The sequence below is a fragment of the Durio zibethinus genome, chromosome 20, assembly GCF_047325235.1.
Source record: "Durio zibethinus cultivar Kanyao isolate XHJ-2024 chromosome 20, ASM4732523v1, whole genome shotgun sequence".
Lineage (NCBI taxonomy): Eukaryota > Viridiplantae > Streptophyta > Magnoliopsida > Malvales > Malvaceae > Durio > Durio zibethinus.
The window spans coordinates 5,569,234-5,596,946 of record NC_143181.1 but is presented as its reverse complement, the minus strand read 5'-3'; the positions used below and the strand labels follow the sequence as shown (position 1 = coordinate 5,596,946).

Sequence of the window (27,713 nt, the reverse complement as noted above, 5' to 3'; positions counted from 1 at the left end):
ACAAATTCGAAGAAAAAAACCAAATTAATGAAAAAACGTAAATAAATTATTATTAAAAATTAAATTAGAGCCTCGTTTTGGAGGGAGAGAAGAGAGAGAAAGAGAAAGACTACAGTTGAAAGGCGGCACGGTTCTCAGCCTTCCCTTGCCGGCATGTGAAAACCGCCCTCTCTTTTTCCTTTGCCCAAAACTTTTACTTCCCTTTTACTTTTTCTACTCCCGAATGTCAAGTAGGTCGCATCGATCCTCCATCTCGCCGTTCCGTTCACACAAATCTCCCGTAACCTCGCCTTCCTCCAAAACGACCGGTCGTCCGGTGACTCCTTCGTCAACGACGTCGTCTCCTCCTCTTTCTAGACTCTCCTCTTCTCCAGCTACTTCCTCTAGTCCCAGCCCAGGCCGTAGCTCTAGCCCGCCCATTGTCGTCCTCGAACGTCCCGACACCTCCAAGCCTAAAGAGAATGTCACCGTTACCGTCCGTTTTCGTCCTCTCAGGAACTCCCTCCCTGTGGCTGTCTTCTATTGGCCCGTTATTTAGTTGCCGTGACAGTGCGGAAGCTTTGTTGTTTCATTTTTCTAATATTTAAGTTATTTATTTATTTATTTCTATAACAGTCCGACAGAAATTAATCAAGGAGACGAGATAGCGTGGTATGCAGATGCGGATTATACAGTAAGGAACGAGTTCAATCCTTCTATTGCTTATGGCTTTGGTTAGTATTTTTTTTTTTGTTTTACATTTTGAGTTTCATGAGTGCCATAAATTTTCATGAAAGTAACAATATAATTTCTTCTAATTTGTAGAATTGTCAATTACTTTGAATTTTTGTATGGCGTTTTTTATTCATTAACTTTCTTATTGGATTCAATTTATCCTCCATTCTGATACTGCTGCACTGAGTAAATCAATAATGAACAAACATTTTAGCAAAGATCTTTTTTGCTTTTTTAATTGAATTTTGGAGTGTAAGAGTGAAAAAAAGGGACTGATTAATCTACACTTGTGGTTGCAGAGATCAATAACTATTGTTTATTTTCCTCTAGGGTTATGTTTTCATATAATTTAATGAGATTAGCTTTCTTCAATTTCAACACATGTTACCTTTGTCTTTGAAATTCTTATGGTTATTGATTTTCTAAGTTGATTTTCATGAGTATATCACAGACAGAGTGTTTGGCCCAGCAACAACTACACGCCATGTATACGATGTTGCTGCTCAGCATGTTGTAAGTGGTGCCATGCAAGGGATAAATGGTAACTTTATTTATCTTTGGATTTTAATTTCTCCGATGTTTGAAGTACTACTGAAAGAAGTCTGATGTGAGTGATTTATGGCTGTCACTGTTTGGTTGCAATGTTTGGATGGGATATATTGAATGTCCAATGACCCAGTAGAATATTAATTATGTGGCAATTATAGTCTCACTTTGTATGAATTTTAATTCCAAAGTTGGTGAGAAAAGAGACCAGCCTTCTTTAATATACAAATAAATCTAGCTGAACAGAATACATTTCATGCAAAATTCATAGTGAAAAAGTACAATATTTTTTTTTTTTTTTGTAAAGTATATCAAATTCAAGCAAACGGCCAAATGTTTTAAGAAAGAAGATAGGAAGAAGACTTGCCCATGTTTCCAAAACTAAAGAAGGATCGATTGGTGAAGCATAATTGTCATACTTGTTTATCTAGAATATGGAGTAGTTGTTAAAATAGGTCAATTTGAGGAGAAATGATGGTCTAGATTAACCTAACATGTCTTTTTTTTTTTTATGCATTGTTAAAAAAACAGTAAAAATTTGATCATCAGTTTTTTTAACTTGCTAAACAATGAATAATTAAGAAAGGTCAATCTTAATTCAAAACTTGACGCGTTTAACCATTTTAAGAATTGTATTTATTGACAATTAGACAATAAAAGGCAAACTTTCAATAAAAATTATAAAAAGAGATAGCATATACACTAGCATTAATTTGGAAGGATTTGGCTATAACATAAGGCCTATTTTGTTTCTTAGCCTGGTTTTGTAGTAATTCAAATTGATTGATGACAAAGTTTATGTGAGAAGAGAATATGTTTTTACATTTATTGTCACATCATGATGAATTGTTAGATGATAATTATTGATGTGATCTCATGCATGCAGGCACTGTCTTTGCATATTGTGTTGCGAGTAGCAGAAAGACTCATACAATGCATCTAAGTGTTGACCAAGAGATTATGTTATTTCTTACCTGTCATCTCTACACTATAAGTTATATATACCATGGATGTATTTATTATTGGGTATTTTATATATATATATATATATATACTTTTTTTTGTGGTTGATCTATGTGGTGGATGTTGGATGCTTGTAGAATGATTTGAATGGAAAATATATTTTTTCTCGGAAAGTGCATCAAACATGACAATCAATATCTTTCATACTCAAAATGGCTTTACGCAAATGGGAATATGTGTGAGAATTCTAATGTTTGCTGTTTTTAATGCTTTTATCAGAGAATCAATAGAATTTTAGTAATAAATGAAGTCTCTTTCTGTCTCAGCAAAGAAGAACCAACCGGGGGGGGGGGGTGATGGTGCTTCCATGGGATGTATCATGTTTATCCTATCTCAACATATTCTACTTAAATATAATGGTGCAACCTTGATCTTATTTCTTGATGCAGGGGGAGCAAAAGTCACCTGGAATCATTCCATTAGCTGTTAAGGATGTATTTGCCACCATTAAGAGGTAATTGTTTGATCTTCCATTTGATTGATTATATTTTTAGACAATATCTTTTCTTTCAGTAACCTTTCTTTTGTTTTTAGACATAATAGGCCGGAGTTTCTTCTTCGCATTTCGTATCTTGACATTTACAATGAGGTTGGTCTTGGTCTTATTTTCATTTTATGAAGTTTATGAATTTTCTTTTCATTTATCATGTCTAGCTAGTCGATTTTCCTTAAAATGGTAAAAGTTAATGTCTGGTGGCTTTGAGTTGGGAGTTTTTGGAGGGTAAAAGAAACATAGAGAAGGAGCCAGAAGGTAATAATTGTTGTTGATCTCTGTGCACTTTCTGGATTCAAGGGAAGTTTATTTAAGCTTTAAGTCATTATATATTGGATACTATCGGGGAGTTCAGAATGCTTCATAATATCTGGTCACTTTAGGGGTATCATCTCATGTGGCTTAAAAAATTTTTATGAGTTAGATTTGGCTTGTCGAATATAAAATGTAGCAAATGCAGGGGTAAACATTAGAGGATCATTACTTTTTGACATTTTAAAATTCTTTTCTTTCTTGGCATGGTTAGTTTGGAAGGAAAAGTTCAAGCAAGCAATTTATCAGCTATTTAGTCTGTATCATTGGCAGTGTAGTTCATGTGTTACGCAAAATTTTTTTTTCTTGGATTGGACACTACATTAGTCTTCACAAGTGATTGAAGAGATAAATTAATTTTCTGAAGATCTTTACTGTTGCTCTGCTGTAAGCAACTAAGCATAATCCACCAATTGATCTTAATCTGCCTAGTTGTTCAGTTTGTTGTATTTGATGACATCTAGGAGCATCATGTCTTGTCCAGAATCCCTGCTTATTTTAAGTAAATGCTTTTGTGATTTCTTGCTTGGTGGTTGCTGTTTAATAAACCTTTTGTTTTTGCCCTCTTTGGTCACCAGGTCATCAATAATTTACTTGATCCAATAGGTCAGAACCTAAGAATAAGAGAGGATGTATAGGTGATCTAAACCCTCAATATTTTTTCTGTGGAAGTTGTTCTTTTATTTTCCTGTCTCATGTTATCTGCTTTTATTCCAGCATAGGCCCTGCTTTGTGGTAATTTATATTTAACCTGTACACATACGCCTACTATATTAAGCAATTGCTGCAGGTAATATCATGTTCAGAGCTTAAAATCCTTTTGATTTTAGCTTGTGGTTTATAATTTGAGCAGGGAACTTATGTTGAGGGAATCAAAGAAGTTGTTTTATCTCTTGCTCATGCTCTTTCCTTGATTGCATCTGGAGAAGGTATAATAACAAGTACTCTCTGTATTCTAGTAGACTGTTAAGAAACATTTCTCCTTTGGTGAATTTACTTGTCATTTATTTTCTTGAGATTTTAATTTATTTCTTGTAGCATAATTTTCTTTTTTTGTTGCTTTCATATCTATATCCTTGTGTGGACAAACTGAAAAATAAAATTTTGTGAAAAACTAAGAGTAAAATTGAATGTATATTGAAAAACTTCTCTTAAGAATTATACAAGCATCTTAGGTTTATATACAACTAAATAAAGGGTAGACTAGGAAACTAAATCTTTCGAAAACTGATCATGTAATTGAGGGATTATCTATCCTAATTTTTTGCCCTTAATTCTAGGGATTCAAATATAAATATACATATTACAAGATTGCTATCAACTGTAACTAAGTGTTTTCCCGCACTCCCTCGCAAGCTAATAATAGGTGTTTTCCATTCCCAGTTTGAAAATAATTTCTTGAAATGTTGCACTGCCAAGACTTTCGCAAGCTAGTAAATAGGTGTTTTTCATTCCCAGTTTGGAAATAATTTCATTCCCAGTTTGGAAATAATTTCTTGAAATGTTGCACTGTCAAGACCTTTAATCAATACATTTGCAAGTTGACCTTTAGTTGATACATACAATTACAAATCAACCCATTGTCTAGTTTCTTCTTTATGAAGTGTTGGTCTATTTCAATGTGTTTTGTTCTATCATGTTGCACAGGATTGTGTGCAATGCTTATTGCAAACTTGTTATCACAGTAGTCTCATTGGTCCATCCCATTTTATTTTTAGGTCTTCTAGGAAAATATTTAACCATAATAATTTACAAATTCCTTGAGCAATTGCTCTAAACTTTTCTTTAGCACTTGATCTTGCCACCACCACCTGTTTTTCACTCCTCCAAGTCACAAGATTACCACATAGAAAAGTGCAGTAGCTTGAGGTGGATTTTTTATCAATTATCAAACCTGCATAATTCGCATCAATATATGCATTTAGAACCAGCCTTGAATTTTTTTGAACAAGATAGCTCTCCCAGGATAAGCTTTCAAATAGTGTAATACACGGTAAACAGCTTGTAGATGCACTTTTTTAGGGCTATGCATAAATTGACTTATCACTCTCACAGCATATGCTATATCAGGTCTGGTATGTGAGAGATAAATAAGTCTTCCAACTAATCTCTGGTTCCTTTGTCTACAGCAACATCTTTATTAGCTTTTTGAAGCTTATGATTAGGATCTATAGGGGTATTTGCAGGTTTACATACTAGCTTTCTAGTTTTCTTCTAAAGATCCATCATATATTTTTGTTAGGAGATGAAAATCCCATGCCATGAGTGAACTACTTCAATTTCTAGGAAGTATTTCAATCTCTCTAGCTTTTTTATCTTAAATTCTCTAGCCAAACACTATTTTATAAATTCTTTGTTTTTCATAATTTTCGGTTACAATTATATCATCAATTTACACTAATAGAACTGTTACTTTCCCTGAATTTGAGTGCTTGATAAACAGTGTGTGATCTCCTTGACTTTGCTTATATCTCATTGCTAGCATCACTTTGGCAAATCTCCCTAACCAAGCTTTAGGAGACTGTTTAAGGTCATATAAAGCCTTTTTCAACTTGCATACTTTGTTTGCTTTTATATGACTTTTAAATCCTGATGGAACCTTCATATATATTTCTTCTTCTAAATCACCATGTAAAAAAGCATTTTTTACATCAAATTGATGAAGCTACCAATTGAAATTTCTGGCTAACAATAACAAAATCCTAATGTATTCATCTTGGCAATTGGAGCAAAAGTTTCTTGACAATCCACTCCATAAGTTTAAGTGTAGCTCTTAGTCACCAACCTGGCTTTATACCTTTCAACAGTACCATTCACCTTGCATTTTACAATGAAAACTCATTTACACCCAATTGAATTTTTTTCCTTTAGGCAACTTTACTAGTTTTCGTGTCTTATTTTTCTCTAAGGTTTTCACTTTTATTTTCATGGCTTGCCTTTATTTCTCACTGGATAATGCTTCGGACAATGTAGTTGAAATAGAAATAGTGTTTAGGCTCATAAGGAAATTTTTGTGGGAGGGTGAAAATTTTTTAAATGACACAAAATTAGAGATTGGATATAGTGGATGCTTAGTGCATTTTCTGGTTCTTTTCCTAATGGCAATAGGCAGATCATAATCATTAGTTTTAGTTTTAAGAGATTCATGCTCATTTGAGACATAGATTCAGAGATTGTAGTACTCTCATTTTTAGTGTTAGGATCAGATTTTTGGACTTGCACCAATTCAAGAGTTGGAATGGGTTTAGATTCAAATTCAGTGTTTGACTTGGATTCAAAAGAAACAAGTTGACTCAGAAGAATTAATTGGTGAATATGTTGAGGAAAAAATAGGTTTAGACTCAAAAGAATTAATGGGTAAAAATGTTGAGGAAGATGATAAGTTAAGCAAAAAGAAGTTTTTATCCTTATCTTTCATGAATGAAGCTTCCCCTTAAAGATAAGGTTAAGTAAAAAATAGTTTACTTTCTTCAAAAGTAAGATCTGTAAGCGTAAAATTTTTTGGGTAAGAGGAGGATAGCAGTTATACCCTTTCTAAGTTGATGAATACCCTACAAAATTACATCTAATTGCTTTAAGATCCAACTTCCTCTATTATGATTGTGAACGTGAACAAATTACATACAATCAAATATCTTAGGTGTGAGGTTGTTTATAGTATTAAAGTTGGGATAGAATTGTGATAGTAGTTCCATAGGAGTTTTAAATCTCAAAACCTTTGAAGATAATCTATTTATAATGTGTGTGGCAGTGAGAACAGCTTTTTTCTAGTAGGATTTGGGTATATTTGCTTGAAAAAGTAAGGTTTGGGTTATGGTTAGTGTCATAACGATTTTTTGTCCAAAGGACTCGATCGTTGAGTCGATGAAAATTTTTGGAGTCACTATCAATTTTTTTGTTGTAAGGGTATAATTTGTCACTCAAATGCTCATCTTTTAATAAAAATCTCAAAATTAATTAAGATTTACTAAAAGATGTTTTGGTTTATGAAATAAAGGTTGGGTTAGGGAGTAGGGCTACGAGTGAGGAAATATTAGCACTTTCATGTTGCTCGTTCGAAGAATGGTATCAAATAAGCATGTATTATTCTTTAATGTTGATGATATGGTCTTATTAATTCATAACATTTATTTGTGAAAATCGTTTTTTGTTGTGAAATTATTATTATTATTATTATTATTATTATTATTATTATTATTATTATTATTATTATTATTGCATCCTATAAATTCTTCAACATTTTGGCGGAATCTATAGAAGATGTTTTCATTCAAAAAATTTTGAGAAAATTTATCATTAGCAAAATTTTCGAAATTTCGTTATAAAATATTTTATTTATTTATGTATTAAAACTGATTTTAGAATTATTTCGATTTTTTAACGAAATCCAAAAATCAATTTTTTTAACTAATTTATAGAATTTTTTTGACTCTTTGATGAAATTTTAAAAAATCATATCTTTTGGTGATAATTAAAAAAAAAAAAAAACTTTTCCAATTTTTTCTTAAAATTCTTACCAAGAGATTTAATTGAATTAAAAACTTAATTATTTTTTTTTGTTATTTTTACTATTTTATTTTATTATTTTTTATCATTTATTTATTTTTTTATTATTTAAATAAACTTTTATTTAGTAAAAATAAATTTTAGATTATCTTAACTCTTTGCTGGAATCCAAAAATATTTTTATTTACATTAATTAAAGAAAATTGAACTTTTTCAATTTTCTTTAAAAATTGTATTTTAAAAGGATTTATTGAAATAATCAATAATTTATTATTATTATTTAAAATTTTTATTCTTAGCAAAATAATTTCTTGAATGATTTTACCATTTTGGCAACATTCAAGAAATATTTTACTTGTGATAGTTAAGACATAAATTTTTTATTTTTGGAAGAACTGAGGGAAAACATTGATATTTAACTTCTTCCTTAGCATGGTTTCCTAATAAAATTCATGCAAAAATAAAGTATATAAAAAATAAAAATATAAAAAAAAGGGGAATAAGTATAAAAAAATAAAATTTATGAAGAAAATACCATTGGTCAACAAAGTCAACGGCTCAGTCAACGGTCAAAAGGTTCAGTCAATTGGTTTAAATCCACAATCAACGGATTCTATGAACTTGGTTTGACTATAAGACGCGACTTAAGTCTTGGTTCAACTTGGTTATTATTCTAATCAAAACAACAACGTTTTAATCATGGTATAAATAGTCTAAGAAACTTAATGTCCTTTTCTCTCTTTTTTCTAAAATTCTCTCTTTTTGATTTTCAATTGCTAGAGTTGTCACCGATGCTGCAATCAATCGCTACCCTCCATCGTCTATCACTGGTCATCGATACTAAAAAATTTCAAAAAATACCAGAACACTCCTGTCCACCATCTCTTTTGATCTAATGGCTCAAATTTTCTCAAAAAGTTATTTTTCCCCAAATATTAAGAAAAGATGAAAGCAAAAAACTCAGATCTATCGTCGTTGATACCTTCGATGGCCATTAAAATTTTATTGAGTTTTCCTTTCACCTTTTACTTGATTTTCACAGTTGGGATTTAAAAAAAAAAAACCCTCTAGAGGATCTTAGATATAAATTTTGGTTCGAAAGTTTAGGCCATCGAAAAACTACCTTGCCACCGTTCGATGGACCTAAAATTTTAGGATGTTTTTCTCCCATGGATCTATTTTTTCACCATTCAAATCGTCCAAAAAGCCTTTAAAAAATAGCATATCTAAATTTTAACCCAAAAATTCAAATTATTGGAGAATCACCTCGTCGTTGTCTTATCGTTTTAATATGTTGATCTCTTTTCCATGATCTGTCTTTCAATTTGAGTTTACCAAATACCTACTGTTTGATTAGCTATGGTTTTCATTTGGAGTTGAAAAAAACCTTTTTTTTGGTGTGTTTTAAAGATTGGGGAAGGTTTTGGGCTGTTGAACACTCATTCCAAGTGTGATAATTACAATGTGGGGTCCTTGTAGTAAGATTGGTAGAGGAATTTTTTTTCTCTTTTTTGAAAATTGGCTCTTCCTCTGTAAATTGTCCCCTTATTTGGTTGTGGAGGGTTCCAATTATAAGACCAATAAGGATTTCAAGAGGATTTTTAGAATGATGTTGACTTTGGCTTAAATTCTACTGGGCAGTTAAGGTTTTCAGTGCATTGAAGACTTTTGGGGGGAAAAAGAAAAACTTTCTGGCAGTTTGATTTACGCTACCAAAGTTGAATTTTTTTCTTTTTTTTATTTTTTATTTTTTAATGATTAATCAAAAAAACATATAATAATTAGTTATAATATACAATAAACATGATCAAAATGTCTGAATACATATAAATTGGATGCATCAAAATTGCAAATGTAACTCGAATCCACTTCGATCGATCCAGACAAAATTACATGTCTACAACTATTTTTCTTTGCACGTTATTGAGAATTAGTAATAGGGCAAAAATAAAAAAAACAACAATTTTGTTTGGATGAACATAACCAAAGGACCAAAACGACAATATAGACATGAATACTTTTTTTTTTCTTAAGAAAGAATTGAAACACAAAAGCACACCACACTTATTTTATTTTATTTTGATCTTCCACGTAAAATAAGTAGTAATTATTTTTTTTTATAAAAAAGTCTTCTCATTAAAGGCTTTACAAATTTAAAATTTGAATAAACTTCTCTAACCAAAGGTTTTACCACTTTAAAATTTCAGAAGTCTTACAGATTATGCCCTCAAAGGTTTTATAAGTTAAGCTTGATCTTGAAAAACACCTCTAACGAAAGGGTGTTACATTTTAAAATATTCCTCTAGCCAGAGGTTATGAAACTTTAAAGAAAGTTCCTCTAATCAAAGGTTATGACACTTGAAAAAAGGCTCCTTTAACCAAAAGCAAAGGAACTTTAAATTAAAAATCTTAGAAGTCTTGTAGATTATGTCATTTGGTGTTACAAATCATGCCTAGTTTTGATGAAGTCTTCTAACTAGAGACTCTTAAAATTAAAAAGCTCTTTTAACCTGAGGTTATGAAACTTCGAAGAAAGCACATCTAATTAAAGGTAATGAAACTTTAAATAATTCCTCTAACTAGAAGCTATAACACTTTAAAGAAAGCTCCTCTAACCATAAGCTATAACACTTTAAATAAAGCTTCTCTAACCAAAGGCTATAAAACTTAAAAGAAGACTTCTCTAACCAAAAGCAATGAAACTTTAAATAGCTTTTTTAATAAGAGGCTATGACATTTTAAAGAAAGCTCTTTTAACTAGAGGTTATGACACTTTAAAGGATGCTTCTCTAACTAGAGGTTATGAAACTTGAATAAAGGCTCATTTACCCAAAATCAATGAAACTTTAATTAGCTCTTTTAACTAAAGGCAATGAAACTTGATGTTAAAAATCTAAGTTTTTCTAAACAAAGGTCATGAAATTTGAAAGATTACTTTAAACAGAAGAATGAAATTTGAAAGATTCCTCTAAACAGAGGTGGTTACTCTTTTTTTTTTTTAAGAAGACTTTTGAAATGATGCTTGAAGGACTTTAAATTGATGCTATGAGGACTTTGAAACGATATTCGGAGGGTTTAAGAAATTAAGCTGAGAGCTTTTATAAATCAATACTTAAATGTTCTTATAACTAGAGGCTTTATAATTTTAAAATTTAAGATATTCTTATTGAGAAAAGCTTAAGGCATTAAGGTTTTTATTTAAAGGGTATCAAGGATTCATTTAATATTGAAAATTTCAGGATTTTCACCAAAAGGTTTTCAGGATTCACATCGAGAGTCGCATTACAAGTTTTTATGATTCTCATTGAAGGTTCATGATTCACACTGCAGGTTTGGGATTCACACCAAATGATCTTCGAGATTCGCATTGAAGGTTCGAGAGTCATAACGAAAAGTTGTTGAGATTTGTGTCAAAAGTTTGGGATTCACATCGAAAGGTTCTCAAGATTCACATTGAGATTCCTATCAGAAGGCCTTCCAGATTCACCTCGAAGTTAAGGATTCACATTGAAACGTTATCGAGATTTGCATTGAGATTCATATCAAGTTCGGGATTCACACCTAAGGATTCTCCAGATTCGCATTGAAGGTTCGAGATTCACATCGAAAGATTTTTGAGATATGCATCAAGATTCATATCAAGATCGGGATCCACATTGAAAAAAGTTTTTTTTTAATGAAATTCAATTTTGAACACTAGGATATCACTATCGAGTAATTTTGTAAAAGGCTTAAATATCATCACTAAGTTTTCAGTCTTGAACTCATTTTAGTGCCAACCAAACTAGACTTGGGTGCCAATTAATTTGGGTTTAAATTTTATCTTGAATCTAAAACTCTTTCTTTCTAAAAATTCTCAAACAATTTTCTTTTCAAACGAATTTTTCTCGTCAACTTTTTTTTTGCTTAGGCAAACTTTTTTCCTTTCTTATTTTGATAGATTTTTTTTTTGTTTTTCCCTTGACAAATTTTCCTTGATATTTTTATTTTTTCAAAATTCAAAATATTGTCCTTATTTTTTATTAAATTCTCAATTTTTGCAAAATTAATGAATGCAATTATGATGCAAATGTTTAATCTTAAGATAATTGAGGGAAATGTGAATATATTTACACTAGTACTGATGATTACTGATACAAATTTTTTTCTAGAATGTGTATAACAAAAGTACTTTAAAAAACAGAATGCAATGATGCAAATGCCAATGTTTTTTTTCATGTAATTCCCCTTCCAAATACTTTTTTAATGATGCAAATGCAGTGACACAAATGCAAGTGTTTTTCACATGATGCAAATGCAATGATGCAATGGTGAATGTCTTTATTGTGATGTAGATGCAACGATGTCAATGTGATTATGCAAGTGTCTTTCATGATGCAAATGCAATGATATAAATGCAAATGCTTTTATTGCGATGCATATACAATGATGCAAATGTGAATGTCCTTTTAATGATACAAATATAATGATGCAGATACGAATGTCTTTATTGTGATGCATATGCAATGATGCAAATGCAAATGTCTTTTTGCATGATACAGATGCAATTATGCAAATGGCTTTATTGTAATGCATGTGTAAGCATCTAATTTTGTTTTGATTGATCGAAATGGATTAGAATTACATTTATGATTTTGATTTGTCCAATTTAAATGTATTCAGACATTTTGATCATGGTTATTGTATATTATAACCAATTATTATATGTTTTTTAATTAATCATTAAAATTTTTTTTAAAAAAAGTAAAAAAAAAAAGAAAAAATTCAACTTTGATAACTAAAATCAAGTTGACAAAAAGTTTTTCTTTTCCCCCAAAAGTCTTTAATGCATCAAAAACTTTAACTGTCAAATAGAATTTCATAAGCCAAAATCAACGTCATCCAAAAAACATCCTTTTGAATCTCATGAAATTTGAGATTTAAAATCATGATTGGTCTTATAATTAGGATTTTTTATAGCCAAATATGGGGACAATTTACAAAGGAAGAGTTAATTTTCAAAAAAAAAAATCCTTAACCAAGCCTACTTTAAGGATCTTACATTGCAATTATCACCTTAGAAAAATGTTCAAAACCTCCCTTAAAACACACCAAAAAAAGTTATTTTCATTTCCAAATGAAAACTATAGCTAACCAAGCAATATGTATTTGGTGGATTCGAATGGTGGAAAGATAAATCATAGAAAGGAGATCAACATATTAAATTTTCAAAGTGATTGAACGACAGTGAGGTGATTCTCTAGTGGTTTCAATTTTTGGGTCAAAATTTAGATCTATTATTTTTTATAGGGTTTTTGGAAGATTTGAACTGTGAAAAAGTAGATCCAGGGGATAAGAACAACATATTAAAATTTTAGGTCCATCGGACAATGGCTAGGTGTTTTTTCGATGGCTTAAAATTTCGAACCAAAATTTAGATCTAGGATCCTTCAAAAGGTTTTTTGAAAATCCCAATAGTAGAAATCAAGTGAAAGGTGAGAAGAACACTCAATAAAATTTTGGTGGTCATTGGAGGTGACAACAACAGTAGATCCAAGTTTTTTGGTTTCAGCTTTTCTTAATTTTTTTGGGAAAAAGAAAACCTTTTGAGAAAATTTGAGCCGTTAGATTGAAAGAAGAGATGGAGAGAAGTGTTTTAATATTTTTTGGTACCGATGACTAGTGGTGGCCGACGACAGCATCGATGACAACTCCGATGATTGGAAATCAAAAGAAGAGAGAAGGAAAAGAAAGAAGAAAATAAAAGACTTTGAGTTTCTTGAACTACTAATACCATGATTAAAACGTCGTTGTTTTGATTAGAATAGTAACCAAGTCGAACTGGGAACCAAACCGAGTCATATAGTCAAGCCGAGTTCATGGGATTTTTAAAATACAAACAAGGGATTAATTTGAACATCTTTTAATCCCGCCACTATAGTAAATGAATCATCTGTAACAATAATTTTTTTATTACTAGGACACGGGATATACATACTAAATTTTTATAAGAAATATATCATATGATATGTGGCTCCGAGTCAATGACCAAGAACTCATAATAGACTTAATCGAGACATTTAATCCATAAAAATCAAAGACTTTACTTGAACTAGAGACTTTACCCAAGGAACATACCTCAATAGACTTTTCAAGCGTTTTCAATAGGCTTCTTAGTTTATCAATCTCTTCTTTGTCCAACTCTCCTTATTCTTGAGATATTTGTAGTACTCCGATAGTTTTACCAGTTGGCACTCCTTCAAATTGGATGGTAGCAATAGTAGATTTTGTTATCTTTTTTTGGATTGAAACAAGTCTTAACAATTAAGATATAACTATAAATAAGTCTTAGCAACGAAGGCTAAAGAAGGAAAAAATAAAATGTCTATGAAGGCCTAAAATAGAAGTCAGCAATGAAAGTTGAAAATTTTGCTTCCCAAGAAAAGCCTAAAGGTTTGATACCATGTGAAAAAGCAAAACAATAAATTGCTTTTAAGAATTATGCAAGCACTTTAGGTTTATATACAACTAACTAGATGGTAAACTAGGAAACTAAATCTTCTTAAAATTGATCTTATAATTGAGGGATTCTCTTTCCTAATTTTTTTTTCTTAATTCTAGAGATATAAATATAAATATACAGATTACAAGATTACAACCAGTTGTGATTAAGTGTTTTTCCACACCCTGTATATGTTTCATGTAGAAACTTTGTTTTAATTCTTTAATTTTTTATCTTTTATCAGATTTTATGATTTCCTGATTATTTTTGCTCTCTGTTTTTCTCATTTCAACTCTCTATCCTTTAACTTCTTTTTTCTGATGTTACAGAACCTTGGTTCTAATAATTTCAACCTTCTTAGCAGTCAGAGTCACTATATTTACCCTGGTGCTTATCTTTTGTTTAACTCAAAACTTAATAATTTCATATGTCTTTAGAAGCTTAATGCTTTGTTTGAGCAAATGTCATAAATTATATAATTTCTCTGTAAATAAAGGCAAAGGTAGCAAGCCTTTTTCTTGCCATCTTTGATAGAAATAAAGAGATTTAGTTTGGCTGCACATTCTGGGTTCAAATTGACAGGATAGAAGGGAAATTAAGTGTTCTGTTGGCTGTTTTGAAAAAGGAAGAGGATGTATGTTTTGTAGAAGGTTTTTCTTGGTTATTCTAGATGAATGATTCCATCTTGATTTCTTTTTGATTGTCTAGGACAATCTTTTTGAATTTGGCACTGGCATTTCTTCATAACCATCATTAGTGATCACTTTGATGGGCCTAGCCTAACTTTTTAAGAATTATAAATTTTATTTTCCTACCAATGTGTTGTCATGTTCTTCTATTTTTCCATAATTCTTGTCTCACTTTTCCGCAGGGTTTAGCTTATCTTCCTTGACTGTGATGCTTGTTTGAATACAAACATCCTGGTGTTGGTATCTGTGTGACTGGATTTTTTTTTTTTTTTTGCAGAACTTAATTGATCTTGCTGGATCTGAAAGCTCTAAAACTGAAACAACTGGATTGCGGAGAAAAGAGGGTTCATACATAAATAAAAGCTTACTGACTCTAGGAACTGTATGACACCGCTCTCGTTTTGATCTTCTGTTTTCTCATTTTTTACTTTTGATGATTAGTTTGTAACCAATTGTACTTGCACGATTGCTCCCCTTCCCCTCCTTGCCTGTGAGATGTTATTCTTATGTATTCTATATGTAATGCAATTTACTTGTAATTATGAATCTTATGAACTATTTTGGACTACTTCCAGTTGGATTAACATTTACTTTTGCATTGGTGCTAGTTATTATGGTGCCACTGGTGTTTTAAAATTGATCAACTCCTGAACTTGTCATGTCATGTTTTTAATGATTTTGTTCAAGCAGCATGCCCTTTACCAAGCATATATGAATATATGTTGCAAATGAGCTGGTTTATATTCTTGGTGCAAATTCAATCAGCAGATGTCAAGACTTTTTTGCTTATTAATGTCTCTCATTTTAGGTAATTTCTAAACTGACGGATGGAAAGGTAACTCATATTCCATACAGAGATTCCAAGCTTACCCGATTATTGCAGTCATCCTTTAGTGGCCATGGACGGATTTCTGTAAGTTCAATTAGTATCTTAGGTGATTCAGTATTGCTATTATTAACATTTTTTGTGAGATCTTTGTTTATTACTTTCCCCCCTTTTGAAAATAATGTTGCTGCTGCAGCCATTGTTTGCATTTTGCTGTCATCATAATTTTATGCCAAAGCATGTTTGTCAATTTTCTTTCTATTCCTTACTTTGTTGCTAGAGACACATAACACATTAAAGTTTGCCCATCAAAGCAAGCATGTAGAAATCAAGGCTTCCCAGAATAAGGTAAATGCTAGCCTTATTGTTTATTTGTACTTTTAGATGAAATTTTGTTGGGCTGCGATTTGATTAGTTTTCTTTACCTGTTTAGATTATGGATGAGAAGTGACTTATTAAAAAGTACCAGAAGGAAATTTCCACTTTAAAGCATGAACTTGAGCAGCTAAAGTGGGGGATGAAGGAAAGCCCTTACACTGCTGTAACTACACAAGAAGATCTGGTTAATCTAAAGCTTCAGGTTTGTTGCTGTTCCTTGAAGACTTTTGATAGTCATACTGGATATTTCTACAAAAGGCTCAATGAAAAGTAAAAAATTACTGATATTAAGCTAATTCCTTATCAGAATCATATTCTTTGTAATGGAGTGTACTTCATTACTGAATTCCAATTAACAGGATGTGATCCAATTAAAATAAAAATAGCTCAATGTAGCCCTTTAAACACCGACGTAGCTGATTTCATTGAGGTGTCTGTCATTTCTTGTTGTTTGTATCTGATAAGCATTTGTTTATGGTTTCAAAGCTGGAAGCTGGTCAGGTCAAACTACAGTCACGATTGGAGGAAGAAGAACAAGCAAAGGCAGCATTGATGGGAAGAATTCAGCAATTAACTAAACTAATCTTGGTTTCCACCAAGAATTCCATGCCACCAAGCATTCCTGAAATGTCTGGACATAGACGGAGGCATTCTTTTGGGGAAGATGAGGTAGGTGATCTATCATTTGAAACATGATTAGTATGAGTTATGGTTTCCTGGTGTTTCACAACCTTAGATATCATTTTGATATGTAGAAATAGGCTTTTTGCAGTAAATCATTTCAATGGTATGGTTCTCTTAACAATTTGAGTTCCTGGGTATTATTTCTTCAAATTTACGTTAGACACATTTGATGATGCAGCTAGCAGATTTGCCAGATAGAAAAAGAGAATACATAATTGATGATGATGCTGGAAGCTGTGCTTCTGAGCTCTCAGTGGAAGGAAGGGATGATGTCACAAATCTAGATGACTTGGTTAAAGATTATAAAAGGAATAGGAGGCGTGGAATGCTTGGCTGGTTTACACTAAGAGTAAGTTATGATATGTATCTTCCTTCTCTTTCTCCTTTAGCATGGGGTGTGAAAGCAGAGATTTATTTATGGACTATGGTGTTTGTCAAAGTAGAAAAATTTACAACTATCATTATTCTGTTGTTTCATTGTTCCTCGACTTCTTATATATATGCTTCTTTTAAGTTATATATCCTTAAACCCTTTTTATGTTTTTATTTGCTTGTGTAGACCATGCTAAAGATCAAAGATCTAGTCTATATTTATTCTCTTCATGCTTAATGAAAATTGCTGTCAATGCCATTCATGTCTCTCTGGGCGTTTCACTGTGTTACAATTAATTTAACCCTTCCCCCACCTCTGCCCCCTCCTGTGGCTTTACGTCAATGGCCTATTGCTGTTTCTTGATTTCTTATATTTAGATATATCTCTGTTCTGCTGAATCTTAGACTTCAATAACTATGACAGGTAATCAATGTGAAACTTTTTCATATCGAGGAATGCAATTATGATAACCCTGAATATCTCACAAATTTTTAAATTTATATTAGTTTCTCATGGGAGTAGTCATTATAATTTTGCCAGAAAAGGTGACTTTGAAAAGGTTGAAATGGTTCCTCATGACAAGTAACTATCATAGGATTAAGGATTCAAAACAGAAATTAAAATTTTACTATAATCTTTCTCTCTTGCACAGCTTTGTATTTGAATATTGAAATGAGAGGAAAACTCAATCTAGGTGCTTCTAGATGTGTTTTCTTTCTGTTTTTCTAATTTTTTTTTCTTAGGACTATTGATTTTGTACTTATAAATTCAACAAACTAAGTAAACTAAACAATGAATTTGAGAAATTTCCTCTGCAGAAACCTGAGAATCTGGCTGGACTATCACCAAGTGCTGATAGTGGGAGCTCAGCAAGTGGGTGTCCTGCATCTTGTTCAAAATCTTTGCAATACAATGTTACATTTACTGATACGAAAGACGGACGGAGAAAATCAGTTAGTAGGAGAGGAGATGATCCTGCGATTATTGATTCCTTTCCAGAAAGAACTCAAGCTGGTTATTTGTTTAGTGCAACTGTTGGATGTCGTTTGCCACTGGTAAGAACTCTAACTGCTTTTGGGTTCTTGTTTTCATATATAACTATTCCAATGTAGCAAGTGATGCCACATGGAAAGAAGTTGGAACTTAAGATTTTTTATATTTATTTTTGTTAATTTAATAAACTTATATTAATTAGTGTCTTGCTTATTTAATAAGTATTAGGGCTTTTGGATCATATTTGGTATTTTGTGTTTCTATTAGGACTTAGGATTTAGCTAGTTAGCTATAAGTACCTTCATGAAATTCCCCTTGAAAAATTTAACTGCCATGCCAAGGTCAATAGTTGAAACATGATAAAGCTGATAATTAAATTAACACATGAGATGAAGGAGATAAAACTGAAAATTTGAAATTCAGACAATAATTCGGAAAAATATTTGGTGGGATAACCTGATCGTTTATACTTCATGATCCATAAAGGGTTTATGTAACCTAGAAATTTAAAACTTGGGCATGAGCTTAGAAAGCTTTAATAGAAAAGTTGGAGAAGTATGATAAGGTCTAAATTAAAGAGAAACCAGGATTTCATGATGGATGATATCCTTTTCTCTTAAAATGTATCCAATTACATTATAAATGGGGGAATCTTTTTCTCCTAATTTATTCTTTTAGGTTTTCTACATTTGTGTATTGAGGCTGTTGGTTCTAGCATATGCTTTTACTCAAGTTCATTTCCTTCGACCTTGTTGTGCTAGGATTATGCATAGGAGTGCTAGACTTATGTGCATCTAACATTGTTTGAGATTTTCATGAGAAAGCCCGAACTGATATTGTGTTTTTTTAAAATTAGCTTTTTCAGTAGCATTGCCTTGGCATGTTTTGCGTGTAATGTGATACTTCTTTTTGGCATAGTTGTACTGGTTCTGGTCCTTATGGTTTAAGTAAACCTATTGCTTATTTAAGTTCTTGTAATAAGTTTTCTTGCTCTCATAATCTTTGAAAACTAACAATTTGTTTGCTCATGTTGTGGGGTTATTTGGAAAACATGTAAATAAGTGCTATAGTATTAACTTATTGCTTAAAACGTTATATTCACTGTGAGCTGAATCAACTTTCCAGAGTGGGACCACAATTACAGATCAAATGGATCTTCTTCAAGAACAGATGAAAATGCTAGCTGGAGAAGTGGCATTGTCTATGAGTTCCTTGAAAAGGCTGTCAGAGAAAGCGGCTAGCTGCCCTGAAGATTCACAGCTTAGGGTGAGCTAGATTCTATTATACTCCACACCTTTTGCGAATTTCTAAATTTAATTGGTAATGATTGATGACTTATGATGTTCATATTGTTTAATATAGGATAAATGCAGAAGTTGAAGAATGAAATTAGTGAAAAGAGGCATCAAATACGTGTTCTGGAGCAACAAATGATTGGATCAGTTGAAAAGACTCCCCATGCATCAAATAATGCTGAAATGTCACAGGTAAGCATGCGTCAAGTAATGGGTTGCTTATTGGCCAAAAAACAGTTATTGATCGGTTGGGACAGAAACGAGACAGTTTGATGTTACATGGATGGAATCAACAAACAGAAAATTAAGCTTTGAAAGTCCACATTTGTTAATCACAGAACTTTTGGGCAATGCTACTGAATTGTGAAAAATTTTTCTAGTACCCAGCTTCAGGTTTCCAATTTAATCCACTGCTTTCCATGTCAGTTGGCAGAAGAAATGTGAAATATTTTATTAACCCTGTGCATTGGTGTGAGTAACAACTGCATTTGAGGTGAAGATCTTTTTCGAAAGAGCTCTTCTATCTCACTATTTTTTATTAATTTTTCAAGTTCTCCTGTTTATTATATCTGACAGTAACCTTATTTATTAAGGATCGAGATGAAAATTGATAAGTTAAAATGCTTTGACTTTTGAAATTTTGGTGACCAAAAATTAGACAATAAACTACTGCTTTCTTTTTATTATCCTTTTTTTTTTGGGGGGGGGGGGGAGGGGCTGGTAGCTAATTAGGTCGGAATATCTCATTTTGGTTGTTGTTCATTCTCTGAAACCTTTTTTTCTTGGCCCCTTTTAGTTGCTCATTTAGTTTATTATTCTCTAATGTAGGCTCTGTTAAAGCTTGCAACACTGCTATACAAGAAAACTTTTGAACTTGAGGTTCGTTATTCTACTTAGTTGTTGAGGGAATGGTATTCAATGTCAAATGTCAAGAATATTTTACTAATTTGAGTGCAATGTCATGGAATGTGTATTTAAGTCTGCGGACAGTAGGATACTTCGGGAGCAACTTCAAATGAAGGTAGAATTTCTAAAGTTGCATTGTCTTATCCATGCTTTATTATTTTAGTCTTTGTATTATTAATAATCTTGAATTCTCTAAGTAGATATCAGAGAATGCTGAGATGCAAGAAACTATTCTTCTACCATGGCAACAGCTGAATAATAAAAGCTGCAGGAATCTAGAAGGAAGTGCAGATAATGATGCTACCCCTGAAAAAACTTGTTCCGAGGAATTTTTAGAGAACAATGATGGGAAGAATGGGATTGGTTCATGCGAAGAAATTTATAGTGATGATAATACACCAACTAGTGTCATGAGCTTGAATAGAGTATCTTCCCAGGAGGACTCCAAAGAGTGTGACAAATGGGCCTCTTTGAATTCCCAAGTTCTTATTCGGGTTATTCCTTTCTCTTTATTAATTCTGGCATCTTAAGCAATTTGAACTCAGTATGCTACTCCTGTTCAGTGCTTACTGAAGGGAAGCTTATTACTCTTCCATGAAGGGAACTGCTGATGTGGTCTACCTGTTTTTATTTCCTTAGGCTGCTGAGATAGAGGGCCTGAAGCAAGAGAAGGTGAAACTAACAGAAGAGAAGGATGGGCTTGAAATTCACAGTAACAAACTGGCAGAGGAAGCTTCATAGCAAAAGAGTTGGCAGCAGCGGCTGCAGTTGAACTTCGAAACTTGGCTGAAGAAGTAACCGGGCTCTCTTATGAAAATGCTAAACTGACCAGTGAACTGGCCGCTGCAACTGTTGTCAGAGAACTGCACTTGATTTTAGACAAAATAACGTGAGTGGTGCTTGGCCTGAGGTATGTCACAGGAAAAAAGATGATGGAATTCTTATCGAGGAGTTGCAGCAAGAATTTAACAAGAGAAACCAGAGGGAAGCTGCCCTGAAAGCTGCACTATCTGGGATAGAACAAATAGAAGGTGATCTGCGGAGAAGAATTAATGAAGCAAAGAGGCATGAGGAAGATCTTGAAAATGAGCTTGCAAACATGTGGATGCTAGTGGCAAAGATGAGAAAACCTGGTATGAATGCTGAGGACATATCATCAAATATTTCACAAACAGCCACAAGAAATGGGCCTTTGCTATCCAATGGTCACTCATTTAAATTATTAAAAAAGGATGAAACCTGTGGAAATTTACATGGGATGAAAACATATGAAAAGTTAAGAGCTTGCCATCAGGAAGAAAGGAGAAGATGTGAAGAACTAGAAAGGCTTGTTTCCAGAATGAAGGTATGCTGTTTGTTGATTATGTTTTGAAGAAATAGGAACTCATATGTTTCTTTTTGTGTACCAGTTTATAGTTGTTTCTTCAGCTATGGATTTATCTTTCTGCCGGCCGATTGGCTTCTATTAAATGTTTCACTTTTCAGCCCTAATACAAGAATAAATTAGTGTTCATATTATCATTGGGATATAAGACTTTTCCAAACCAGTGGGGATAAGGTATGTAATGGTTCTTATGGAAATTTATTCTGGCATGGTATGAATGTGTTAAATGCAGTCAACAAATCAATTGGGAACAGGTGGATGGATCAAACCTCTATATAAGGCCACGAGAAACCCAGCACTTAACTGCTGTGGATAACACCACTTAAACACTCTTAACTCATGTATAAGCCCAATTCTGTCAACTGAAGTGAATGGGGGAAAAAGTCAGCTTTTGGTATTATATTAAGCATTCAACCTACCTCAAACTTAATTGATATAGGGTAGGATAGCACACTTAGTAGAATATTGGAGTCTTTTACACTTATATTTCTTGTGTCCTTTTTGCTCTTCCTTGCTCTTTTCCTCAATTAATGGATTAGCAATTTTATCAAATTGTTGATGCTCTAGTTTCAGCTGTGTAACCATGATTTTGGTTTACAAATTAATTCGCCAGCAAATGCCAGCTTCCAGATTTCATGTGATCTTCTGCATCTTAGGACCATCTTTTCATTTTTCTGAAGTTTAATATGTCTCTCCCTATGAAGCCTGTTAGTCAAGCTGACCATTGTGCTGCAGCTTTGTTTGTGTATTTTGTGGTATACCTATCCTAATATGGTGTGAGTTATTCGAGTGTCAGCTATGTAATTGTATTTGATTGTTACTTTTCTTAAGTTGGTTATGATATGTGTGTGTGTAATTGTAGATGTTTAAGTCCCATCCAAACCTATGATTAAAAGATTGTGTTAGAACTTTTAGAAAAGTTTAAAATTTAAACTGATCAGCTATCTTTTACAGGGTGAAGTTATCAGTGGTTTGAGTGTTACAACTCTTGAAGAATTGCAGAATTTTCTTGTTGAGGCTATAACAAAGATTTGTCATGCTAAGGTTATTTCTCTTAATACACTTTCTAAAAATTGCATCGTTTGTATGTTCCTTAGTTTAACTTCTTTCATTTAACACCTAACTTAGATAGTCGCCTAGTCCCTGATCAGCTGTTATACAAAGGTCAGTTGTGTGATGATTTGAATGTTAACATTTAGCAGAATAATTATTGTCATGAGTATTTCATCCAATGGCATTTTTAATGCCTAATATTGGTGTTAACAATAAGCAATTTAATCTTTTAGGGAGCTATGTAGAGGATGTAAAAGTTTGCAGTATCCTGTGTCACATATTTTGTGGTTCTATAGTATTTCCTTTTCTTTTCCTAATTTTGGTTCTTTTAACTTTGCAGTGTGCAAATTATATGTAGTATGCAGAGTTTAACCATTCATTGAGGATCTTGCTTAATGGTTTTCCTGACCATCAAGGTCAGGATAGATCCATTTCTTTTTCCTTTATTGGGCAAATGTGATATAACTTTTGTTGACCACTTTGTACTTTATAAAAGAGGAGAGAAAAGAAAAGAGGTGGCATCCAACGGGTCTATGGCTCAAATCATAACACCTGTAACCCCTTCCCCTGTTTTCCAGCTGTTGCCTTCTTTGTACCAAAAAAAGAAAAGAGACAAATATTAGGAGCAAACTGTGCAGATGAACTAAACTAAATTGAGCCCTTATATCATGAACAAATCATAAGTCAAATACAACATATCCTTTCTCATTATTTTTCTAGAATGTTTGTAAAGGTGCGGAGCCGCTGACCAGACCTGAGCTAGTAAGCCTACACCATCCTCTCCGGCTCCAGGCTTCTTGAATCTGTACTTTTATTTGTCTCTGTATATTCTCGTGTTTTATAGCAAATCTGATTGATTGACTACACTGTTGATGTTGCTCATCTTGCTGATGTTAGGCAGGCGTGACGCATTATGTACATAATGGAATTTTAACCAAATTGATTCATTTCTGAGACAGCCTCTTCGATAATAATTCTTTGGCAAGGTAACAACCACGGCGACGCATCCATGGAGGTGCACCTTTTCCATACTGGAAATTCGTTTATCTAACTTGCATTAGAAATTCCAGAGTATATCAAGGTTTCTAGCGATATATGTGAATTTCTTCTGCGACAAAAGTTAGTATTACCTTTTGTATTTGGGATAATACCCATTTACATTTTATACCTTATAGGTTACAAAAATAGAGAATAGTTCTAATGTACCTTTACTACCAAACAAAAGTATGTGTTTGCTGCATATGATATTATGAAATCGTTTTGACCTATAGATGTTATGAAATCGTTTTGACGTATCTTTTACTAATATCTTTTTCTTCTTTCTGTTTCAGAGCTCTCTGTCGCGAACCCGAATGTTGCTCTTGCTGGAAGCTTGTTTTGCAGGATAATTCTCTTCAAGGATACCAAAATTGGCTGCATATGGTCTAAAATGTTCATCATAATTGCTGTCCCAACTGTTAATAAACAGGGCAAAAAGAAAAAAAAAAGGGTAAGAAAATGCTAAACGCAGTTATAAAGAAGAGAAGTGCGTGCTAAGAGAATGAAAGTGTTCAGGACTTGGGAAGCCTGTCACAATTTGCAGATGCCCAGCCAATCTGCTGCTTCTCATTGTCATAAATCACCATTTTGTCTAGCAATGAGATGTCTGAGGAGAAAAGAAAAAAAATGAATCAGGAACCCAAAAAATGAGTAAAACCGTGGAACCCTTATTTCTTCTCTATTATTGCTCACCTCCAATTATGTTTGAGTCTTCCAATCCTGCTTCTGTGCCATTCAAGATTCCTAAGCATGCATTTCCATGTTCCTGGATAGAAGCTCATGTTAGATGTGTCGATGAACCTGTGCTCGCTTGTATCATATTGCTGGAAAATCGTGGATTAGTTGGCGCTCACCGTGACAATAAGATATGCTTCAGGCAGTAATTGTAGCTGAATATTCCCGGTGTTTGTAAAGCTCAGTGTCAAGCTGCTGAAATAGTTCCTGACATCATGAACTGATTTGAAAGGTTTCTTGCCTTTCCAGCAGACTGGGAGAGCTTTATCTTGCACCGAATTCAATGGCTTCCTGTTTAAGCCTCGGCTTACCTGAAAGATTTAGTAAGCGATCACTTCCCTGAGCAAAGCTTAAAGATTACTCTAAAAGGGGGAATAGTTAAGTCTCGCTCATTTTCTTACCAGATCAAGTAGAGCTTTATAAACTCGGGAGCAGAAGTAAGTGTAGGAACTCCCACTGTCAAATACTACTTTAAGGTCCTTTATACCAGTAGGCTTTCCACCGAAAAGGAGTTCTGCTGGACTCGACAAATAATGTTTACTGAAATACAATAATCAAGGAGGCAGAGAAGAAACGTTAATGGTAAGATAGAGTTGCTACAGAAGAAAAAGGCAGAAATTAACATTGCTTACGATTCGGCTGACACTGGCAACCAAGCAATTCCTGAAGGGACAAGATCATCTCCTAGGAACAAAAATCCTCCACCTTTCCCACTTAAACAATGGCCCAATACATTTCTTGTGAGACCAAAGCTTTGCAGCTGTGACAAGATGCTTGCTTTGCCATTGCCAAGCCCGACGACTCCAGCTGTTGAAGGAGGAGGGTATGGACCAGGGTTTTGCAGATTATAAGCACATCTGTGATTTTGAAGCCATTTCAACGGATTCAATAATAGAATCAAAACCATTGCTAAAACTGAATAGAGAGCAAAATACCCACCCAAAAGTCAGAAGGGGACGAATAAGAGAGCCATTCATAAGTCTAAGGGAAAAGAAGTCATTGACCACCACACCCATAACTGAACCATGATCGACATAGTCGACCTCGAAGTCACATTGGTCATCCGGTTTCTCACATCGAGGACTTTCAGGAAAGTGAACAGCACCACAGGATGGATGATTACAGGGCACAAGAATGTTTTTGTCGGGCTTGTAAAGTTGATCGACGGGCTACAAAAAGACAGACACGACAAGATATAATCAAGTGATAGGAATCAACATCGACCGACAAATTTACCTTGGTGCAACCGGTGCAAGGTGCATCACATTGGACCCAAGTGATGTCACTGCCTGTATCAATATCAAACTCAAAAACCTTAGGCGGTTGGCCTATGGCAAGCCATATAGAGTAGTATCTGCAAAAAGTAGGAATTCCATGATTTCAATCATTGGAGAGAAGGGCAAAACGACAGTACTAAAGATTTTAGAGAGAAACAGAACCAACACCCCCATGGACCCTGACTGGTTTTACCAACAGTCTGATTGAAGAAATCAAATTTTCCAAAGAAGAAACAATTCAAGAATTCTTCCAAAATGTTATACACTGTCGAAAACAAGAACAATAAATGACCAAATTAAAAAGATGAGAATATTTCAAAGTAAATGAGAGCTTACCCAAGAGGATAAACATTCCCAGTGACAGGAAAAAGAACAGATGAACCAAACCCACTAGCTGCCTTGGGATGGGTTGACTTTTTCTTGTTGGGTCGCTGACTGGCAGCTTGGGAACACCCTGAAAAATTTCCAGAAAATAGAAGAATGAACATCATCATCATAATCCATGGCACTGTTGCTTTCCTTTTCTTTACATCCATCTTGTTTTGCCAAGCAAATCTTTTTAAAAATAGACAGAAAGTTGGATTCTTGGGAATCAAAGAAGCTAAAAAGGTGAACTTGTCTTGCTTGGATGAAAAAGGGGGAGTCCTGTGAAAGAAAAGATTTAGGAGGCAGGAAATAGAAAGAAGTTCTGGTCTCCGTACGTCAAATTATAGACAGGAGTTTGCAACTTCGTGTAGCATCCACTTGTTTTTTTACTAATAAAACATTTTTATTTTAGACAGACAAAACGATTTTTGGAACTCTGTAAAAAAAAAAAAATTTACTATTTATCAAATATTAAAAATCGGTATTTATTTTTTTAATTTATCAAACAAATTAGCTTCTATAAATTAATTTAATTTTTTTCAGTAATGAAATTAAACCGGTTATCAATTTGATCCCAAGTGGACAGATTTTAGGGACAAATTAATCAGATAGATATTTTAGATGAAAGCTTTTGATTTTTCTTTAGGATGGAAATATATAGTCGAAATTGTCCCTTAATATTTAATATGGATGTGGAATTGGGAAGGGCATAGTTGTCTTTTGAAGATGGGTTCTTCGCGTCTGTCCGACTTTTGGGTAACAAGAACAAGAGTAAATATGTGGGTATTAGTAAGATCGGAGAGAAAAGAAATGGCGGCTCCACAGCTTTCATCTTTTTCTTTTTCATTTTCCTATGAGAAATTTTTTCATTGTCTATTTTAATAAAAGAATCTCAACCTTTTTTTAGTGGTACAAAGTTTTTGAAACATTTTTTAGATTCGTTCAATATTTTTTTAAAACTAATTTAAATAAATTCATACAAAATTATTTCTTTATATTTTTCTCATAAACTCCCAAAAAAAAAAATTGCAAACTTCCTTTATTAGAGATGTCGATAGATTAGAGAAAAATAAAATATTTTTTATCTTTATTTTTAAATTTTTATATTATATTTATTGTTATAATTATATATAATAAATATTTTAAATTTATTTTTATCTTTATCTTGTGCATATTTAATAGATACGAGTAATTCTAATATCTATAATCATTTTAAAAAATAAAAATAAAATTTTATTTTTAAAACTTTTTTATTTTTAATTTATATGTTTAGATAATTTTTTATAAAAATATATTAATATGTTTTTAATAAAAATATATTAATTTTGATTAATTTATAATAATAATTTATATTATTTAACAAAAAACTATTTATTAATTATATAATAGTATATAAGTACAAAACATATATTATATTTTTTATTTTTATATTTATATTTAATAAAAATTTAAAATTATATTTATATTTATACCCACGATATTATATTTATATTCATTTTTATTTTTATTCAAATAAAATATTAAATTCATCACTAAATATGGATAAAATTTACATCTTAACCTTATAAAGGGTCATTCATTGAATTTCCATGTGACAGAAAAATCAAGGAGAGTAATCAATGGAAATAGTCGCAAAAGAAA

General features: G+C 32.6%; 3 protein-coding genes across 10 annotated transcripts; 2 read left to right on the top strand and 1 right to left on the bottom strand.

Annotated features, from left to right (window-relative positions):
• Positions 1-19: 19 nt before the first annotated feature.
• Positions 20-15,815, top strand: LOC149513073 (kinesin-like protein KIN-7C, mitochondrial). Of its 4 annotated transcripts, none has more exons than XM_089749455.1 (6): positions 20-713; positions 1,166-1,255; positions 2,673-2,737; positions 2,818-2,872; positions 15,042-15,146; positions 15,573-15,815. In XM_089749455.1, exons 2-6 carry the CDS (start codon positions 1,253-1,255, stop codon positions 15,813-15,815), a joined length of 471 nt encoding a protein of 156 aa, XP_089605581.1. In that variant the 5' UTR covers positions 20-713; positions 1,166-1,252. The 4 variants fall into 4 exon arrangements, with proteins under 4 accessions (XP_089605581.1, XP_089605584.1, XP_089605583.1 ...); XM_089749458.1 differs by lacking the exons at positions 15,042-15,146; positions 15,573-15,815 and adding exons at positions 3,942-4,017; positions 11,855-12,093 and having other exon boundaries at positions 26-713; XM_089749457.1 differs by lacking the exons at positions 15,042-15,146; positions 15,573-15,815 and adding exons at positions 3,942-4,017; positions 10,925-11,361 and having other exon boundaries at positions 27-713; positions 2,827-2,872.
• Positions 15,810-25,962, top strand: LOC111315653 (kinesin-like protein KIN-7E, chloroplastic). Of its 4 annotated transcripts, XM_089749452.1 has the most exons (14): positions 15,810-15,938; positions 16,024-16,170; positions 16,455-16,637; positions 16,831-17,001; positions 17,844-18,080; positions 19,144-19,284; positions 19,381-19,505; positions 20,142-20,192; positions 20,293-20,334; positions 20,420-20,713; positions 20,859-21,564; positions 22,558-22,647; positions 22,997-23,072; positions 23,988-24,154. In XM_089749452.1, the coding sequence occupies exons 2-7, from the start codon at positions 16,108-16,110 to the stop codon at positions 19,396-19,398; spliced, it is 813 nt and encodes a 270-aa protein (XP_089605578.1). In that variant the 5' UTR covers positions 15,810-15,938; positions 16,024-16,107; the 3' UTR covers positions 19,399-19,505; positions 20,142-20,192; positions 20,293-20,334; positions 20,420-20,713; positions 20,859-21,564; positions 22,558-22,647; positions 22,997-23,072; positions 23,988-24,154. The 4 variants fall into 4 exon arrangements, with proteins under 4 accessions (XP_089605578.1, XP_089605576.1, XP_089605579.1 ...); XM_089749450.1 differs by lacking the exon at positions 22,997-23,072 and having other exon boundaries at positions 23,988-25,962; XM_089749453.1 differs by lacking the exons at positions 20,142-20,192; positions 20,293-20,334; positions 22,558-22,647; positions 22,997-23,072 and having other exon boundaries at positions 20,491-20,713.
• On the bottom strand, positions 23,296-26,498 carry LOC111315652 (aspartic proteinase Asp1-like). Of its 2 annotated transcripts, XM_022917546.2 has the most exons (9): positions 26,043-26,493; positions 25,666-25,783; positions 25,369-25,598; positions 25,062-25,286; positions 24,831-24,969; positions 24,549-24,740; positions 24,388-24,460; positions 24,214-24,301; positions 23,296-24,110 (listed from the first exon to the last, which is right to left on the bottom strand). In XM_022917546.2, exons 1-9 carry the CDS (start codon positions 26,240-26,242, stop codon positions 23,984-23,986), a joined length of 1,392 nt encoding a protein of 463 aa, XP_022773281.2. In that variant the 5' UTR covers positions 26,243-26,493; the 3' UTR covers positions 23,296-23,983. The 2 variants fall into 2 exon arrangements, with proteins under 2 accessions (XP_022773281.2, XP_022773282.2); XM_022917547.2 differs by lacking the exon at positions 24,214-24,301 and having other exon boundaries at positions 26,043-26,498.
• Between the last annotated feature and the right edge of the window lie 1,215 nt (positions 26,499-27,713).